Raw genomic sequence first — 19,413 nt, 5'->3', positions numbered from 1 at the left:
TTTTGAAGAAGAGCCTTCACACTAAAAGTGTAGCTTATGTATTCTCTCCATGGTTATTGACTGGCTGCGTTTACAGCATTTTCTACTCATAGTGGATGACATGGTCATTATAAAAACTAGGAGAAAGTGAGGACTGCAGATGCTGGAGATCAGAGCTGAAAATGTGTTGCTGGAAAAGCGCAGCAGGTCAGGCAGCATCCAAGGAGCAGGAGAATCGACGTTTCGGGCATAAGCCCTTCTTCAGGAATGAGGAAGGTGAGCCACGCTGGCTAAAATAAAAGGTGGGGAGGGGCATTGGGAATGCGATAGGTGGAAGGAGGTTATGGTGAGGGTGATAGGCTGGGAGGGTTCGAGCACCTCATCTTCCGCCTAGGAACCCTCAAACCACAAGCGATGAATGCAGATTTCTCCAGCGTCCTCATTTCCCCTCACCCCACCTTATCTCAGTCACAACCCTTGGACTCAGCACTGCCTTCTTGACCTGCAATCTTCTTCCTGACCTCTCTGTCCCCATTCCCTCTCCGAACCTATCACCCTCACCTTAACGTCCTTCCACCTATCGCATTCCCAATGCCCCCCCCCGCCAAGTCCCTCCTCCCTACCTTTTATCTTAGCCTGCTTGGCACACCTTCCTCATTCCTGAAGAAGGGCTTATGCCCGAAACGTCGATTCTCCTGCTCCTTGGATGCTGCCTGACTTGCTGCGCTTTTCCAGCAACACATTTTTCAGCTCATTATAAAAACTGTATAACTGGTTTGAATCACTTATGTGAGATAAAATTAACTTCTAACTTGAAGTCTTGTTATTGCAGACATCTCATTGCATCTGTTGTCCTTGAAGCTCTGTTTGATGGATAGTGCATATTCACGTATAAAGATGGAACTACCTTTTTTTTAAACTTAATCTTGAAATTATGCCTATCCATTCTTTACTATCCTATTATTCTCACATACAGGCTTTATGTCAAGCAGTTGTGACACAGGATATCTTGGAGACTATGTCACTTGTTTTCAGTGGGGCAGATGTCATGTGTGCAACGGGAGAACCTACTTACTGTACCCCTTACTTATTGGCACAGAAAGCTGGCCAACGGTTACAAATGGAGTTCCTGTTCCATAACAAACTCTCAGGTAAAACTTTTATTTGTGGCCTGCAACCAAAATGGTGTGAGCTTTGAGAGTTAGCATATATTTTTTACAGTCAGATGTGAAGTTGATTTTGTGATTTCATGGGTCCCTGATTTACAAATGTCCAACTTCCAAATGCTTGTACTTATAGACACAGTCCCGTACAGGGGTGTAATTTTAAAGACCTCGCATAAGGATAATTCTGTATTTTTGGATAGCTGCTTTAGCTTGTCCTGCATTGTGTTCCAAATTGCTCACAAATTGACTTGCAAGTGGAGTCCAGAATGGAACCCTTTGCAACCCGAAGACTGCCTGTGTTTGGTTAGCACCAGAATTCCTTACGAATTAATTAAGCAACTTTGAACACATTTGACTATTTATAAGATGTAGGTAAATGAAGCCTGCTGTTTCTTCTAACAGATGTTATAAAATTTGCAGAAATTGAAGTTTACATGAAGTTATTTCATCCTTTTGAAAGAGAAAGATAGTCATTTGTAGACCTACCAAGCAAATAAGGATTGAAGTTTGACTCCCAAAAATGGGTGGGTCACAGCTGGTCAGAGGTGCAAAGCAAATATATTGGAAGCAGAAACCAATAAATCTTGAACCTGCCTACCTCTAGTACAAATGGAGGCAGGACAAGGATGGCCAGCCAACCTATTTATGGGAAACTGGTTCGTCTCATTCATTTTAATTGTCATTCTGGTTGTAACACTGGATGGTTGGGTTATCTGTGCCTGGAAAACTCAACAGCTTGAAGACAAAAATCATGAAGCAAGTGCCTTTCCAGTAAATGCAAAATGCTGCAAAAGCTAGAACTCTGAAATAAAAAAAAACAGAAACCGTTGGAGAAACTCAAGTCCAGCAGCATCTGTGGAGAGAGAAACTAAGTTAATGTTTTGAGTCCATTGTGACTCTTCTTCAGACCATGTTTCCAGGAACAAGGGGTGCTTCCCTCAAACTTAAATAAACTCACTATAATTCCCTGTTGGTTTCTGTTTCCACCCCAGCCATCTTTTGCTTTCTTGCAATCGTACACTGTACCCTCACCCCCAGTGCGATTGGGAGACATTGGCGATGACCTTGTGTAGCAAGTCTCTACGCTGTCAATTGGGCTGTTTTTCAGACTTGTATTCTGTTTGCTGGAGAATTGATTGCTTTTGTTAGTGTGTGAAGCACTGAGGACAAAGTGAATTCCTTTGTACAAAATTGTTCCTGATCACTGGAGAGCCTTCAGCTTCTGATAGTGACGTTTTAAAAAAAAATGACACGTTTCCTTCAGGCATCTTTTAATCTTTCACTATATGTGATAACAGTAGCCAATAATCTATGCAACTATGGTGCTTAACAATAAGCACATAGAACATAGAACAATACGGTACAGAACAGGCCCTTTGGCCCACGATGTTGTGCTGAACATTTGTCCTAGCTTACACACCTATCCATGTACCTATCCAATTGCTGCTTAAAGGTCACCAATGATTCTGACTCTGCCACTCTCACAGGCAGCGCATTCCATGCCCCCACCAGTCTCTGAGTAAAGAACCTACCCCTGACATCCCCCCTATACCTTCCACCCTTCACCTTAAATTTATGTCCCCTTGTAACACTCTGTTACACTTGCTGTTTTCGAACTACTAAATGTAAGCCATCATGTTTAGACTTAGAAAACGCACCCTTTCAGAATATGCTGGTTTCCCATGCCTACAACTGTGTGCCTGTTAAGAGAATATGACTAAGATTGGGGTGAGGAGCTTCACTCTGCCAGCCATTGTTTTCTTGTGGAAAAGTAAACCCTATGGACTTAGGGAGGTTTGATAACTCAAAACATAAAGTTTCACAGTCAGGATGGAAACATTTGCATATAACTTGTTCAAACTTAGAAATGGGTAAAATGTTTGAATTTAACACACTTACAAATACTAGCTGTGAGTTAATACAAGTCATGAGTTTGATTCTGTTGCTGAGTACAAGACCAATAATGATGTGCCCCTGCTTTATATGTCACAAAGATTTAATAAAGATTAAAAATGCATTACATTTGGAAGCACACTTTATGAGAACACGTTCCTTATTTAAGTCCATTCTGAACATTGTTTATTTGTTGTTTATCCATAGTCCTTCCAAAGATTGATGAACTGTCTAAAGCTGGCATCCTTTCTAATAACTCACAGTCCAGCTTTTTGTGTGGTTTCCTCTACAAGGCCATGAACACTACAAAAACTGTAACTGAGAAAAGATTGAAGGAAGGTAGGTTATGCTTTGTTATGTGAAGGAATCTACATTTCAGCATTCGCTCAGTTGTTTAATACTGGGACAGAGTGAGCTACTAATAACTGTACATCAGGACGCTGACACCAACATTGGTTTGAAAAGTCAAATGACCTGTACACGTGCTATAATTTTGGTATTCCTTAAACAAATGAGATGTTTATATTATGATTCAATTGTCTCAAAATGAAATTTCACCCTCTGACACTAATCCTGAATCATTGTACTCAGATTCAAGTTACGGTAAAATGAAACTGAAAGATTTAGGTGGCTGAATCTCCCCTCTTCCTCTTTGCTCTTCGCAATTGTAAAGGCATCATTGGTATGCTGTGCTTCATTATCCCATTTTCCCTGTGTGTTTGTACAGTGAGCCAACAGATATTGATTAATTGAATGCAGATGGACTCAGTAGTTTTATAGAAGGCAAGCCATGGTATAGTTTGTTCTGTTCTGGAATGGCTGATTAGAATGTATGGAAATTAACATTCACTAAAGCATTGTGCAGAGGACACTGTCAGAGGCTCTTTCTGATGAGCTGTTGATGTTGCAAAATCACCTCGTTTAAATGCAAATCAGGGTAACCAATGAAATGTTTAATACCCACCATCTTTTGATCTCAAACACAGTGAAAAATGAACTTTTTGGGCTGGCTTCTCACTCGTAGATCCTGCCTCCATTAAGGTAAAAACAATGACTGCAGATGCTGAAAACTAAATACTGGATTAGTGGTGCTGGAAGAGCACAGCAGTTCAGGCAGCATCCAACGAGCAGCGAAATCGACGTTTCGGGCAAAAGCCCTGATTTCGCTGCTCGTTGGATGCTGCCTGAACTGCTGTGCTCTTCCAGCACCACTAATCCTGCCTCCATTAACCCAACCCAGCCCAAGCGGCCCCTGAATTTGCAGTTTTAATTATGGGGTGACCGGGTTCCCTGGGAGGCAGGGAGACCAATGAAACACCAAGTGTAGGTGCAGTGGGCTGTGTGGCCTCCTGCTGTGCCATAACACTTCTGTGATTCTGAGAGCAGAAGCTGTCGCTGGGTGCAGTGTTAGGTTGCGGGTAAGATCTGGCTCATTATTCCAACAGTTTATTAAAGTTTTAAAAGTAAAATGAAATATCAAACTTCCCTGCAGTTCCTATACCATCTCACCTCGCCCTACCACCCTCTTCATGCCTATCCATTTCAGCCTGTGCAACCTCATGTCCTCAACCACACTTATAACCAATCATGCCTTCCATCCCAACGTAGGCCAGGCTGCCCACCCCAGAACCCCTCGTTCGACCCATGTCAACCTATGCCCTCAACACACATCTGTGGCCCTTTCTAGCATATATGCTAATATAGTACCAGCCCATGCCAAGTTTAATCCAAAGTTCCAAGTGTCCGTTGCAGATATTGCTTTCCAAAAAAGGATTTTAAAAACTGACTGAATGACAGGAAAGCAAGTAATGGTCAGTATTACTCTCTAAATACTATTTAAAGTTCTAGGGAGATAGGAGTGGAGAATGTGGAACTGGCTGGATGGCTCTTTTGGGAGCTGGAACAGGCACAATGGGACAATGCCCTCCTGTTCTATAAATTTGATTCTAGGATTTTTTCAAGCTGGGGAAGACTTGCAATGGAATTTCTCTGAGAAGATTACTTGGGACCTTTGCTTCTTGTGATATATGGTAATAATTTGAACTTTAGTGTACAGAGCACAATTTCAAAATTTGCAGATGGCACTATATTTGAAACCATTGCAAACTGAAAGGAGAATTGTGTAGAACTTCAGATAAGTGGATGGAGTGGGTGGATAGGTGGCAGATTAAGATCAATGCCCAGTGTAAGGTAATATATTTTGGTAGAGGGAACATTAGAGAGACAGTATCAAATAAAGGGTACAGGGAAGTGCACGTGCAGTTGGACCTTGGATTTAATTTTGTAATGGTTACAGGACAGGTTGAGAAAGCAATTTGTAAACATAAATTAACCAAGGCTTTATCAGTGGGCACACAAAATAAAGTAGCAAGGAGGTTACATTGAATGTGTATACATCTGTAGTTCAGCCTGAAGTAGAGCATCGTATCCATTTCTGGGTGTCAAACTTTTGAAAGGTTACAAATATACAAGAGACAGCACAGCAGAGATTTATGAGAGTGATTCCAGAAATGAAGGATTGTGGAAACTGGGATTGTTCTTGAAGAAGAACAAGCTAAGAGGTGGTCAGATTAAAGAATTCAAAATTCTGAGATTCTAGAGGGAGAAATCAGCCTTTTCCATTTGTGAAAAGATTACAAATGAGTGGGTGTAGTTTTAAAAATGATTAGTAACAGCATTAAAAGTGATGCGATCAAAAACCTTTCTTCCACAAAGCAAGTGGTTAGAGTTTGGCAGAAAGTCTGAGGGAGGTAGGTTTCATGGAGATATTGAGAGAATTAGATGATTCCTTTTCAAATAACAATGTGTAGGATTGCCAAGGGAAGGCAGGAGAATAGCAGTAGTCATTTGGAATACTCATTTGGAGAAGGTGCTGACAATAATGGACTGAGTGTCGTTCTACCTAGCAACAGTTCTTTAATTCTGTGAAGGCAGTCTCACTGATTAAAAACTCTTGCACTACATTTACATTTCTTCAGTTGCATAATCCCTTGTAACAACAAATGTTTCATTCAAACACATAATTCCTTATAGAAACATTGAACTTCACAGTCCCATTTCAAGAGTCACTATTCACATGAAGTCAATCGATGAAATCACAGGTATCCTATGATAATAATGGAAGATTATGAAATTGATCTTATCGCTCTGAACCAACAGAAACATGAAAAAGCAAGCTTTTTTTTTAAACACTCTAGATGTTGTATCTCAAAAATTTATACAGCAAGAGTTTTAAATGCCTTGACAACTACTTTTGACAGTTACTCTTCACCCTTTTGATAGTCTCAGTAAGCATCATAGTTTCAATTAGTCCATCCACATTTATTCATATTGATAACTATCTTTAACCATCCCGAAAGATCCCGAACCACATTACCTCTGTAAATGGTACTCTTCTATTCAAAGAAACCCGTAACATATCCATTGCTGTTCCTACCTGGTCAAAGCTGAAAATGTGTTGCTGGAAAAGCGCAGCAGGTCAGGCAGCATGCAAGGAGCAGGAGAATTGATGTTTTGGGCATAAGCCCTTCTTCAGGAAGGGTGGTCTCACTGATAAAAACTCTTGCACTACATTTACATTTCTTCAGTTGCATAATCCCTTCCTGAAGAAGGGCTTATGCCCGAAACGTCGATTCTCCTGCTCCTTGGATGCTGCCTGACCTGCTGCGCTTTTCCACCAACACATTTTCAGCTCTGATCTCCAGCATCTGCAGTCCTCACTTTCTCCTACCTGGTCAAATCCATGCATTTGGCATTTCTCACACGTGGGCCACAACAATCACATTTGAGTGGAAAAAGCTGCAAATCTATATGAGCAGCTGCCTCTACAAAACATATACAAAATAGTGACGAAGGATGTAGTAGGTTGCAGAGAGACATAGATAGGATGAAGAGCTGGGCTGAGAGGTGGCAAATGGAGTTTAATGTGGACAAGTGTGAGATGACACACTTTGGATGGAGTAATCGGAATACAAAGTTTTGGGCTAATGGTAAGATTCTTGGGAGTGCAGTTGAGCAGAGAGATCTCAGTGTTCATGTACACAAAGTTGCCACCCAGATTGACAGGGTTGTTAAGAAGGCATACAGTGTTTTGGCCTTTATTAATAGAGGGATTGAGTTCCGGAACCCGGAGGTTATGCTGCAGCTGTACAAAGCTCTGGTATGGTCACACTTGAAGTATTGTGTGCAGTTCTGGTCACCGCATTATAAGAATGATGTGGAAGCTTTGGAAAGGATGCAGAGGAGATTTACTAGGATGTTGCCTGGTATGGAAGGAATGTCTTATGAGGAAAGGCTGAGGGCCTTGAGGCTTTTCTCGTTAGAGAGAAGAAGGTTGAGAGGTGACTTAATAGAGACATACAAGATAATCAGAGGGTTAGATAGGGTGGAGAGGGAGAGCCTTTTTCCAAGTATGGGGACGGCAAACACGAGGGGACACAACTTTAAAGTGAGGGGAGATAGGTATAAAACAGATATCAGAGGTAGTTTCTTTACTCAGAGAGTAGTAAGGGTATGGAATGCTTTGTCTGCAACGGTAGTAGATTCACCAAGTTTAAGTGCATTTAAGTCGTCATTGGACAGGCATATGGACGTACATGGAATAATGTGGGTAGGATGGGCTTCAGATTAGTATGACAGGGCAGTGCAACATCGAGGGCTGAAGGGCCTGTACTGTGCTGTAATGTTCTATATTAATACAGTGTTTCCCCCATTATTGTCCCTCTGAAAATGATAGGCTCAGGTTCATGCTCGGGGCGGGGCTTCTGATCTTCAGTCTGCTTTCCTATCTTCACAGTGACTGGCAGGGTCCCCAGCATTACAATAATCCCTGTCTGAACCTATTTTTCTTTCCCCCTTTGTGTGAATAATTCAGTAAGTATAGGCTGTGAGTAGCTGCATGAGATGTTACAGCCATTGTCTCTGATATACGCCAAAATAGCTTGTTTTGGGTTGCAGTCATAGGAGTACAGTTTTGCTTCAATGTTCCTACGTTAGGGTGCAGATACCAACCAATTTTAGGCTCCTGATCGTTATCCAGGGACCTCTGTCAAAAGTGAACCTATGTGAACTTCTGGTGAGATCATGATTGTGCTGGTTTCACACTTGGAAAATTAATCACTACATATACAGGGCACTGGACAGATCCCTAAACCTGAAAAAGTTTGTCTCCTTCCAATGTTTCCTTTTCCTCCACTCCACAAGAAAGGAATTAGCAAGGTTAGATTGCATGGAATACAGGGAGAACTAGCCATTTGGATACAGAATTGGCTCAAAGTTAGAAGACAGAGGGTGGTGGTGGAGAGTTGTTTTTCAGACTGGAGGCCTGTGACCAGTGGAGTGCCACAAGGATCGGTGCTGGGCCCTCTACCTTTTGTCATTTACATAAATGATTTGGATGCGAGCATAAGAGGTACAGTTAGTAAGTTTGCAGATGACACCAAAATTGGTGGTGTAGTGGATAGTGAAGAGGGTTACCTCAGATTACAACAGGATCTGGACCAGATGGGCCAATGGGCTGAGAAGTGGCAATGGAGTTTAATTCCGCAGAGGGTGGTACATGTATGGAATGAGCTGCCAGAAGATGTGGTGGAGGCTGGTACAATTGCAACATTTAAGAGGCTTCTTTTGGGTTTGGACGGATATGGGCCGGGTGCTGGCAGGTGGGACTAGGTTGGGTTAGGAAATCTGGTCAGCATGGACAGGTTGGACCGAAGGGTCTGTTTCTACGCTGTACATTTCTATGACTCTATAATTAACACCTTTCAAGAAGAAGAATAAATTACTGGGAAAATATGCTGGTAGAAAATACATAATTCAGTTATTGATCTAATCCATATATTGCTTGTCACCTTTAGTCAAATAAGATTTGTAAACTGTTGTCGTCATTATCACTGATGAGGGGATGTAGTGACAGTGAAAGCTGGATCGTTATTCATTGTGGATCTACTTCAGATTCCTTTTAGTCCATGTTTCCTTCTATAATTCTTATGTATTTTAGAAATGTAGGCTCATATCGTCTCTCTTCAAATTGTTTCCATGGCAACAAATACATTTCAAAGAGAATGATTGGTTTGTTCTCCAGGACACGATTAGGATCTGCACTTAGAACATATCACTGCTAATCCACTGTTCGTCATCACCTGGATGTTTTTTCATTGATGTTGAATCATTTTTAGGAAGGCAAGACCTTTTTCTTTTGCAAGAAGTCTTTCATTGAATACAGTTTACTTTAAGATTGGTTTCCTAATGCCCTCTTATTAGATTTATCCAAATACTCAAACTTCTATCGCAATGTAATGATGATGTATTGTACAATGCTGCTGGTTGCTGTGTATATTTCATGATATTCTCTTTTTTCCCCTCTGTCTCAAATGTTATTCAATATCCTTTGTCATCTAAGATCTACTTTCCCAGTCCTATTCCCCCTCCAAAAAAGGCTGGAAGTGCCAGAAATGAAATAATTTATCAATGTAATAGACAACATCATGAATGAGACTATTTCATCAGCTTAATGTAATGATAGATTATGCTGTTCATAAAGGTTGTAGCATAGGGATCTAAATAATGCAATATCTGCTATCATGGTGCTTTCTACCCCAGGAGTGGGAGCGGATAAACTACCTTTTTTTTTTCCAAAATTGCCACATCCTTCATGCTACTACTGTTGCTTTTGCACAAGGAATGTTCTGGAATCGTGGCCCTTCTTAACAACTTATTTTGTCACTTGTCAGCACTGGTAAGATGCAGATCTATTTTGATATGAGTATCCCTTGAAGATGTTTGGAGTGATCCAGTAGTGTAGAAGTTCACAGCTGTCTATCAACTTCACAGCCAAAGGCAAAGCAGTCACTGTCATGAATCATGCCTGAAATATCAGGCTGAAGAAAATGGCACAACTTTGTCACTGCATTCCTAATTCAGGGAAATTGCAAGAACAAATCTTTTCCGACATGCCGTAGTAGTAGTGCTCAATGTAAAGGCAAAACAAGTTGAGCAAGAGGAGGTGCAATTTGCTTCTTGTGTAAGTGACCTGCCTCTCTTTTATTCCACTTTTCCTTATTTGCTTCTGTAGGAAAGGCAAAAAGAGCGAAAAGCACACCACGTGTCATCCCCGCGGTCCAGATTTAGATGGCAGCCACAGAAACCACAGCCATCAGCAATGCAACAAAACATGCAACAATGAACATCAAATAAATATGCAAAGAGCTTTTTTTGAAAAGTGAAAATGAAAAAGTCAAAATGCATGAAGAAAAGCCATAACATATTTTTAAGGTCTCAAAGAGAAAGACTTTCAGTTGCTGCATCTGTGACCTGCACCCAGTGCTTACACTTTCCAATCTACATAACTGGCCCTCTTAAAGGGACAAAACACATCAATAAATTTTCTAGATCGTATAACCACTCTCACCCTTATGAAACAGTTTACTCTGAGCATTGACAGAGAGATTTGCTAAACTCAAATGCCGTTCTGTCATGAGCTCTTTGTTTGTTGATATTAACTGGGAAGCAAAATCTATCAAAGGTTGCTTTAAGAATACAGCAAAAATGAGGTTTATGTGCCTGTATAAGGCTGACTTCTCACTGCTATACAAATTCATAGTAGGGTGGATAATGGATTAGAAAGTAATATATTCTTTAAAGTTGCACATGGGCAAGTTTCTATTTAATGTCAAGAGCATCAAATGTTTTTACTGCACCTGCTCCTACTCAAGTTGTTTTGCCCTTTGACTAAGCACTGCTCATAACACAATTTATCCCTGCTTCAGCTCATCGGGTGAATCCCTTTGCTTTTGTTACCTTTAGACTTTATAAGTCTGAAGCATTTATAGCTAAATTTTTAAGATTCTATCCTCTGTGATCATCAGAAACTCTATTAATACGATTATCCTAATTTACATCAAGCCTACTGAAGAACCAGGTGTGTGCTCAGTGACCAACATTGGCATTTGCTTAAGCAATGCCTTGATTTTTAAAACTACCGTATTTATTTTCATAAATATCCTTGATCTTACTCTTCCTGTTTCTGGAAATTTTTTACAAACTTTCAAGTTACCTGTACTCCACTTCTAATCTTTTGAATGTTTTAGCTTTCCAGTCATAGGTGGCCACCCCTTCAGTTGTCTAGTCATTGAGCTTTGGAAGTCCTCTGTAAAACTTTGTAACTCTCTGTTTATTTTTCTATCATTTATGACTGTCCTTAGAAATATACCTTTTGGACCAATGTTTTTATTCATCTTTCTGACTGAGCTCTATTGTATGGACATGCAGTCTCACAATACTGTATGAGCTGTTGCTCAGGATGAAGGTTGCTCTCACCATTCTCTTAAAATTAAGGAAACTACAAGGGCCTGCCTAGTCTGGTATAGTAGAGATGATCTTCTTCTTTCAGTATCTAGAAGATTCATAGAGTCATGCAGCATGGAAACAGGCCTTTTGGTCCAATCAGTCCATGCTGACCATAAATCTAAACCAAACTAGTCCCATCTGCCTGCTCCTGACCCATATTCCTCCAACCCTTTCCTATTCACGTACTTATCCAGATGGTCTTTTAAATGTTGTAGTTGTACCCACATCCACCACTTCCTGTGGAAGATCATTCCACATGTGAACTACCCTCTGTGTAAAACAAAAGTCCCTCATGTCATTTTTAAAATCTCTCTCTTCCCTCTTAGAGTTAACAAAATGAAGTTTATTGTTTGTTAACAACCAGCTACAGGTTACATTGATGTGACAGGCATTTGTAGTGGAGACTTTAGGAAAGATCTTAGGCCTCACTCCTTTGAATTCTATTCTGTTTTACCCACAATTCCGCATGACATCATCATGGTATGTGGTGCTTAATGTTTTCAAGCCCATATGCAACAATCCCTTCATGTGGTTTAGTATGAAATGTTCTAGCTGTTGAGAAAGTTGACAAGTTCCTTATAAAACTGTCATCGATATCTTGTGTAGCTGACTGCAGTGAGGTTTTACAGGAGGTGCTAATGTTCCTGCTGCCACTCAGTGCTGCAATTAAAGGGAATTCATCTTTCTTTGTCACAGTTGACCAGAACATTCTAACAGGTGTCTTACAATGTTCCTGCTGCTTTCAATGATACTAGCTTCCACTCTGATTTTATCTATAGGCCATAATCTTCTTTCTGACAGTATGGAATGTAATTTCACAAACTGTATCCTTTTATGACATTCCCAAATTTTATGGAAAACTTCAGCTGTTTCCTTTCAGTCAGTGACATTGAATGGCATTGTAATGTTTCAAGTGTGATTTAGAACATAGATTCATTCTACCTCATCTATTATCTCCATTTTGTTTCAAGAAAGCCAAGAGGCATTGTTGGTGCATATTGTGACACATATTCGACAATCAAACGGCCACCAACTAAGTGTGCTTTACATTTAAACCTTGGACATGAATTTCATCTTTTGATAGTTGGATGTATAAATACTTGGGAATGTTATGTCTTGGTTTTTTTTGGAATGTAGGTGTTGTTGGCAAAACCGGCATTTAATGCCCATAGTTACTTGCTTTTGAGAAGTTTTTGGTGAGCTACCTTCTTTAACTGTTGTGGTCTCTATATTGAAGGTACTTACAATGCTGTTTGGGAAAGTGGGTGGAGGTGGAAAGTGCATTATTTCCAGGATTTTAATGCAGTGTTGATGTGAATGATGTTGTAGTTCAAAATCAGGAAGGAAATATAAAGATGATGGTTTCTCTTGCACCTACTACCTCGGTCCTTTAATGTGGCAGAGATTGTTTAAGTGTTACTATCAAAGAAGGTTTGGTGAGTTACTGCTGTTTGCCTTGTAGATGGTATGCACTGCTGCCATTGTCCGCTAATATTAGAGTAAGTGATTATTTAAGTGTTTCTAGAGCTGTTCTCATTCACATAAGTGAAGAGCATCCCATCTGTCCTGACTCGTACATTGCAAATGGTAGACAGGTTTTGGGGAGTGAGGAGTTGATTTAGTCACAATAGAATACCTGCTGTAGATGGCACAGTAGTTTTATGACTAATTCAGTTGTGTATCTAGTCAATGGTAACTCCAAGAATCTTGAGGGGAAGTAGTTAGATGATCTCATATTGGAGATGGTCATTGCCCAGTACTTCCATGGCATGAATGTGACTCTCAGTAACAACACTGTGTACTATGTACCAGATGCAACACTGTACTCACCGTGACTTCATTGACAGTAACTTCCAAATCTATGACCTCTACCACCTAGGGGTACAAGACCAGAGGATGCATGGAACCTCCACCACCTACAAGTTCCTATTCAAACTAAATACCGTCTTGACTTAGAACTGAAAACTGAAAGAACTGCGGATGCTGCGAATTTGAAACAAAATTAGAAATTGCTGCAAAAGCTCAATAGGTCTAGCAGCATCTGTGGAGAGAAGTCAGATTTCTGCCTCTTATTTCCACTGTAGCCCTGCCACTTAGAATGGTGGAATGTAAATACTTTGGCTGCCATTGAAGCAGGGCAGTCAGTGTATGGCATGTGATAGAGCTGCCTAAGGCCTCTGTTGCAACACTCAGTATTGGCACAGCTCCCGAGGGAGACGTAATTCCTTTACAAAATTGCACCAAGGCCAGCAACACGATTTTAGTGAATGGACCTGGCACACCTCATCAGAGTCAAGAGTGTGGTGCTGGAAAAACACAGCAGGTCAGGCTGCATCCGAGAAGCAGGAAGAGTCGATGTTTTGGGCAAAAGCCCTTCATCAGGAATGTTGATTTTCCTGCTCCTCGGATGCTGCCTGACCTGCTGTGCTTTTTCAGCACCACACTCTCAACTCTAATCTCTAGCATCTGCAGTCCTCACTTACACCTCATCAGAGATACACCCAGTGGAGAGGGAAAGGAAAATCATGGGGTGTTACTGGTTTTACACAGAATGTCTAGGCAATTGAATAGAAAAGTTCTTGTGAAACGTAGATTCATTTTACAAAGTAGTTTGTTTTCTTTGCAATTTTTGTTTATGGTCACAGGTTCAGTTCATTGCTAGAAAGAAATTAATAATGTATGAGAGATGCTTTCTGACCTAATGTATAAATGCTCAGCAATATGCCAAACAGCTCTGTAGGTGAGGTCAAATGGGGACTTTCTAGTCAGTCATTATGATGAAGTCCTGAAAGGTGAGTGCAGAGAACAAAAGGTCAACTCTCTTTCAGAGGTCCAGTTTCAACCTGTAAGAAAAATAAGTTGATAAACTTGCTGAGACAGGTAGTTTATGGTGATAACAGCCTAGCTAATAAACAAGGACAGAAAGGTGATCCTATTAATAGCAAATCAAGTTCACCTTAGGCTACAGTTACACTGCCACTTGTAGGTTAAAGCACAAAATCACTTTGCATCAATGTGAAATATTACATATTAGTCCCACTCTCGCTCTAAAATGCATTTAGTTGAATGCTGTTGGATGATTTAGAGAAAAGTCTTTTATAACTCCAGATTTATTATGTGGGGTGCAACTTCAGTCTATCATGAAACAAGTGTGTCGGTGCTCAGATAGCAGATGCTACTACTATCTCTCCCAACATTATTTATGAGCATGCATGCTGTCTACCATAGGAACGTTTAATTTCTATACATTGGTCCTTAGATTGAGTATTTATTGAAGCAATTTAACACAGCAGAAAAGGACAAATTTAGGCAGCGATCATCTGTAACTGTCATCCCCATGCATTTTTCTAATAGTTTATGTCTAATGCAAAATTTTACAGACAATGTTCTGGCAGTGTGAAGCTTCTATTTGTCAGAGTAACAATGTTCTCTGCTTAACTGATAAAGAACTAATGAGCAATGACGCTGTGGTCTGGATTTTGAGATAGCAATAATGGTGAGGTTAACAGTGCTCATTGTTCAATTAGCACATTCATAGCAACACATAGTGTCTACGTAGAGTTTAATGTTTAGCATTAATTACAAGGAGAACTGAACACAAGAGTAGGGATGTTATGCTTCCGTTATACAGGGCATTGGTGATACCATGTCTGGAGTACTGTCGGCATTAGTCTCCTTGTTTCAGGGAAGGTGAACATTCATTGTAAATGGTTCAGAGAATGTTTACCAGACGAATACATGGAATGGATGAGCTGTCTAATGAGGAAAGGTTCTGTTATGAGAGATGCAGATTTGTATCTGCTGGAGTTTGGAAGAGTAAGAGACAGCTTGATTGAGAAATTTCAGGTCAAGAGAGATTTGTACCTTACATAAGTACATCAGGGAAATAAAACACAATGTAGAATATAGTGTTACAGCTACAGAGAAGATGCAGAGAAAGATTAACTCTAATCTGTGAGTGATCTGTTCATAAGGTTGATAACAGTGTGGAAGAAACTGTTCTTAAATCTGTCAGTATGTGTTTTCAAACTTTTGTATCTTCTGCCCTATGAAAGACGATGGAAGGGAGTATAACTGAGATGAGAGGGTCTTTAATTCTGTTGGCTGCTTTCCCAAGGCAGTGGGAAATGTAGACAGAGCCAATAGAAGGAAAGCTAGTTTTTTGATGGACTGAGCTCTATTCACAACTCTGTAATTTCTTACGGTCTTGGGCAGAGCAGTTGCCATACCACGCCGTGTTGCATCTGGATGGGATACTTTCTGTGGTGCATCTATAAAATATGGTGAGAATCATTTTGGACATGTTGAATTTTCTTAGCCTTCTGAGGAAGTAGAGGTATTGGTGCTTTCTTGACTTTAGCATTGACCTGGATGGACCAGGACAGACTGTCGGTGATATTTACTCCCAGCGCCTTGAAGCTCTTGACTGCCTCCACCTCAGCACCATTGATACAGACAGGGGCATGTCCTCCACTTTCTCACAAATCGATGATCAACCCCTTTGTTTTGTTATCATTGAGGGAGAGAATTTTGTCTTTACATCATGCCACTAAGCTGTCTTTTTTTTCCTGTACTCTGTTGTTTGAGATCCAACTCATTATGTTGGCAGCATCAGATTTGTAAATGGCGTTAGTGCTAAATTTGGTCATACAGTCATGAAACTATAATGAGTACATTATAGAGTATGCAGCCTTTTTTGATTGGATACATGCAGAAAAGTTACTTCTTTTTGTAGAAGAATCTAGAACTCGTGGGACACTATTTTAACCTAGGGTCACCAACTGGGGGAGGTGAAGGCCTCATGGCATAATCAGTACACTGTTAATCCAGAAGACCCATGTGATGTTCTGGGGACTTGAGTTTGAATCTTGCCAAGGCAGATGGTGGAATTTGAATTCAATAAATTTCTGGAATTAAGAGTCTCATGGTGACTATGAATCCATTGTTGATTGTCGGGAAAACCCATCTGGTTCATTAATGCCCTTCAGAGAATGAAATCTACCATCTGGCCTGCATGTGACTCCAGACCCACAGCAATATGGCCAATTAGGGATGGGAAAAAATGCTGCCCTAAACAAGAGACATCCACATCCTGTGACTAATTGAAAAAAAATTAAGATAGATGGAAACATTTTTCTCAGACGATCTTGAGTCTTTTTAACTTTTTTTTTCCCCAAAGGATGAATGGATCCTTGTATGCTATTAAGAGGGAAGTAGATTGTAGCTTGGTAAGCGAAGTGGTGAAAGGTCATTGGGGTTAGCAGAATGTAGAATAACCAGATCGATCTGGAGCTTACTGAATAGCAGAACAGGGCTGAGTGACCTGCTCCTGCTCCTAATTCATAATTGTTTATGTAAATCAGAATGTCTGCTGTCAGAAATGCTCTGCTGGTCCAGACGTTTACACTGATATCCCGTCTGTAGACTTGTTAATAAACTGCATGAAATGATGTGACATACCTGTACTTAGTTGTACTGCACCCACGGAATACAGCGCACATAAATTAGGACGCCTCTATTTCGCTGTAAGTACAATTTTAATGTGTAGAATCTCATTTCTTCATATTTTAATTACTGTTGGAGAATTTCTGTCCCTCACAATCTTGCCTTTCTTCTACTCTCTTGATTTAACGTCTGTATTTGTTTTGACATTGAACTACATATTGAAATTGATCCCTTTTGGTTTAGTCTCTGAATTATGCTTTCATGCTTCTTCAATCTGATTAAGTACATACACATTTGCATATATGGTTCACACATCAATCCCTGATCTCACAAAGGAGATACAGGAAGAACAAAGTGCAATAACTTCCAGTACAAAATCCCATGAATAGTAGATTGGAAAAAGCAGTTGGAATGAATAGCTGCCACTGCTTGTTATATGGAAGTCAATCTATTTGGCACTCTAACATGTATACTTATCTAAAGTTTTTAACGAAAGTGATTGTGGAGAGTCAACTGTTGTAGAACAAATGTTGGAGATGTTTTGACTCGACTTTAGATCAGAAACTTAATCTTTTTTTAAATTTCTTTCTTATATATGGTTGTAGCACTGTTTGTGTGTTTTTTTTTGCTTTGCTCTTTTCAATTAAGTATTTGGTACTACTCAAACATAATCAACATTTTGGCACCATGCAGTGAAAACTTACATGCGAAGCAAGTTATAGGTACCTCACGGCATTTAATATTGTACTCTGAAGAGCATCAATAAAACCGTGGACTAAAATTTCTTGCACTAACTACTCTCAGCAGGTTTCAGACTTGAACTTCTATGCAATACAGGTAACAGCAGTTTCCTACCAGCAGCAAAGAAATGTTTGTATACAATATATGGTATATAATCGCTAATAATCCATGGTTTGCATTCATCAAGGTATCCCAAAGCAATTTTTAGTGTGTAGGAAGTAAAGGATTATAATTGGGTTAATGTTGGGGAGTTTATTACACTCCATTCAATCTGATGATGTTATTCGGTCTTGATGAAAAAACAAAGTCTAGGTAAGATGCTGATCACCGATATATCATCCCTGCCTCATGATAGCCTTATTTATGATGTCCAACTGGCTAAGGTAGCTTGTAATTGTTTTCTTCATGCAATAAACTGCACCCTATTAAGCTAAATGCCTCCTTGTTCGGACTGACTGGTGGCTCATCCTATACCAATGTTAACTAAATAGACTTTTAGATCCAGTATCATAAGCAGGATTCATTCGAAGGCTCTTAAGCTTTTGATTAGATCTGGAGATTAACGGTTTAAACTGCAATTTTGACGGTAAGATTTATTAAAACTGTAGCCACAGTCTTTTATTTGGAAAATTGTGGAAAGAGCACAGATTATCTGAGAGGTCATGAAAGGAAGGAAATCATTCAAAAAAGTGGGAAACTTGCACCTGTGCAGCAGAAAGAAGGACAACCACAATTCTACTTAACAAGGGTGGGAAATCACTAATTCTGCCACAGATATTTGGCTGGAGTTGTAGTAAACTGTACAGAAACTACAGCATTGTAATTTAGCTAAATTTAAAGTTTTAAGAGAGTTAAAATAATACAGTATTGCTATAATTTAGAATTAGATAATTAGAAGAACATAATAAATGTTCTAATGAACACTCAAAATAATCTTAGAAATTGAACAAAAGTAACAGCATTGAATTACTACAATATCAAAAGTTTCAAAAGTAGAAATGCAGCAGTATTTAGGCACTGTAGAATTTTAAACTATGAAACGGAGCTTGGAAATCAGAATTCATAAGAGACAGAATTGTTGTTGGAAGCATTGAAGAGTTTTTGACAGATCTGTTACAACAAGAAGTCGTTTTGACTTTGAACAAATCTAATAACAAACCAATACTATGCCCAGACAAATCCTGAGAGGGGAAGGAGAGCCCTAGTCTCAGAATAGCAATTGGACCTCTACTCTTGATAAGGCACAAACACTTTGATCTACTGTTGGTATTGGTTTCTGTATTGAAATAGCAGATACTAAATATCAGTGTCACCGCTGTGGAATAGAAAAGTTCTTCACAGGCACAGACAGTTCCCAGCTTTGGCAAAAGAATGCTACATTTCTAAGTCATTTCCAGAAGATATCCACATCAAACCCCTCAGCCAATTTGAATCCTGGCCCTTGCATGGGAAGACTGGAACCACTGCTGTCAGCGTCAGTATGACCCTCTGAGATTGACACGGACAGCAGTGTTAATGTGAGGATTACAGTGGAATGAGAAGTGTGACTTATTCTTTAGATGGAAGAGGGAGTCACAGGAGTGGTTCCAGTCTTCTCTTTTCTCTCTCTCTCTCTCTCTCTCACACACACAGTTTTTACTGCAGCGTTTTATCAAGTTCCAACTTTACCCTGTACAGGACAATGTTAGAGAAATTATCTGGGGAAATAGGGTTGCACTCCTAGGAAAGTGTGGTGAGAGAGAGAGTGCGGGTGGGCGGTCAGTCATTTAGAGACGGTGCCTGGGCTCCCATCAATATCCTGGAGTGTTCTCGGCAGCATTTCAATGAGCTGAGTTTGTTTATA

The 19,413-nt window shown here is 40.0% G+C and overlaps 1 protein-coding gene across 7 annotated transcripts in view; it reads left to right on the top strand.

Annotated features, from left to right (window-relative positions):
* Nucleotides 1-19,413, top strand: part of arap2 (ArfGAP with RhoGAP domain, ankyrin repeat and PH domain 2) — a 320,143-nt gene that overhangs the window by 183,075 nt on the left and 117,655 nt on the right. For all 7 annotated transcript variants that reach the window (XM_072566652.1, XM_072566631.1, XM_072566592.1 and 4 more), the window contains 2 exons: nucleotides 956-1,130; nucleotides 3,246-3,377. In XM_072566652.1, coding sequence (XP_072422753.1) covers nucleotides 956-1,130; nucleotides 3,246-3,377 — 307 coding nt within the window. The remainder of the gene's footprint in view (nucleotides 1-955; nucleotides 1,131-3,245; nucleotides 3,378-19,413) is intronic.

Source organism: Chiloscyllium punctatum, chromosome 1 (assembly GCF_047496795.1).
Source record: "Chiloscyllium punctatum isolate Juve2018m chromosome 1, sChiPun1.3, whole genome shotgun sequence".
Classification (NCBI taxonomy): Eukaryota; Metazoa; Chordata; class Chondrichthyes; order Orectolobiformes; family Hemiscylliidae; genus Chiloscyllium; species Chiloscyllium punctatum.
Note: the sequence above shows the minus strand (reverse complement) of the source record. Positions and strands in the feature narration are given on the sequence as shown.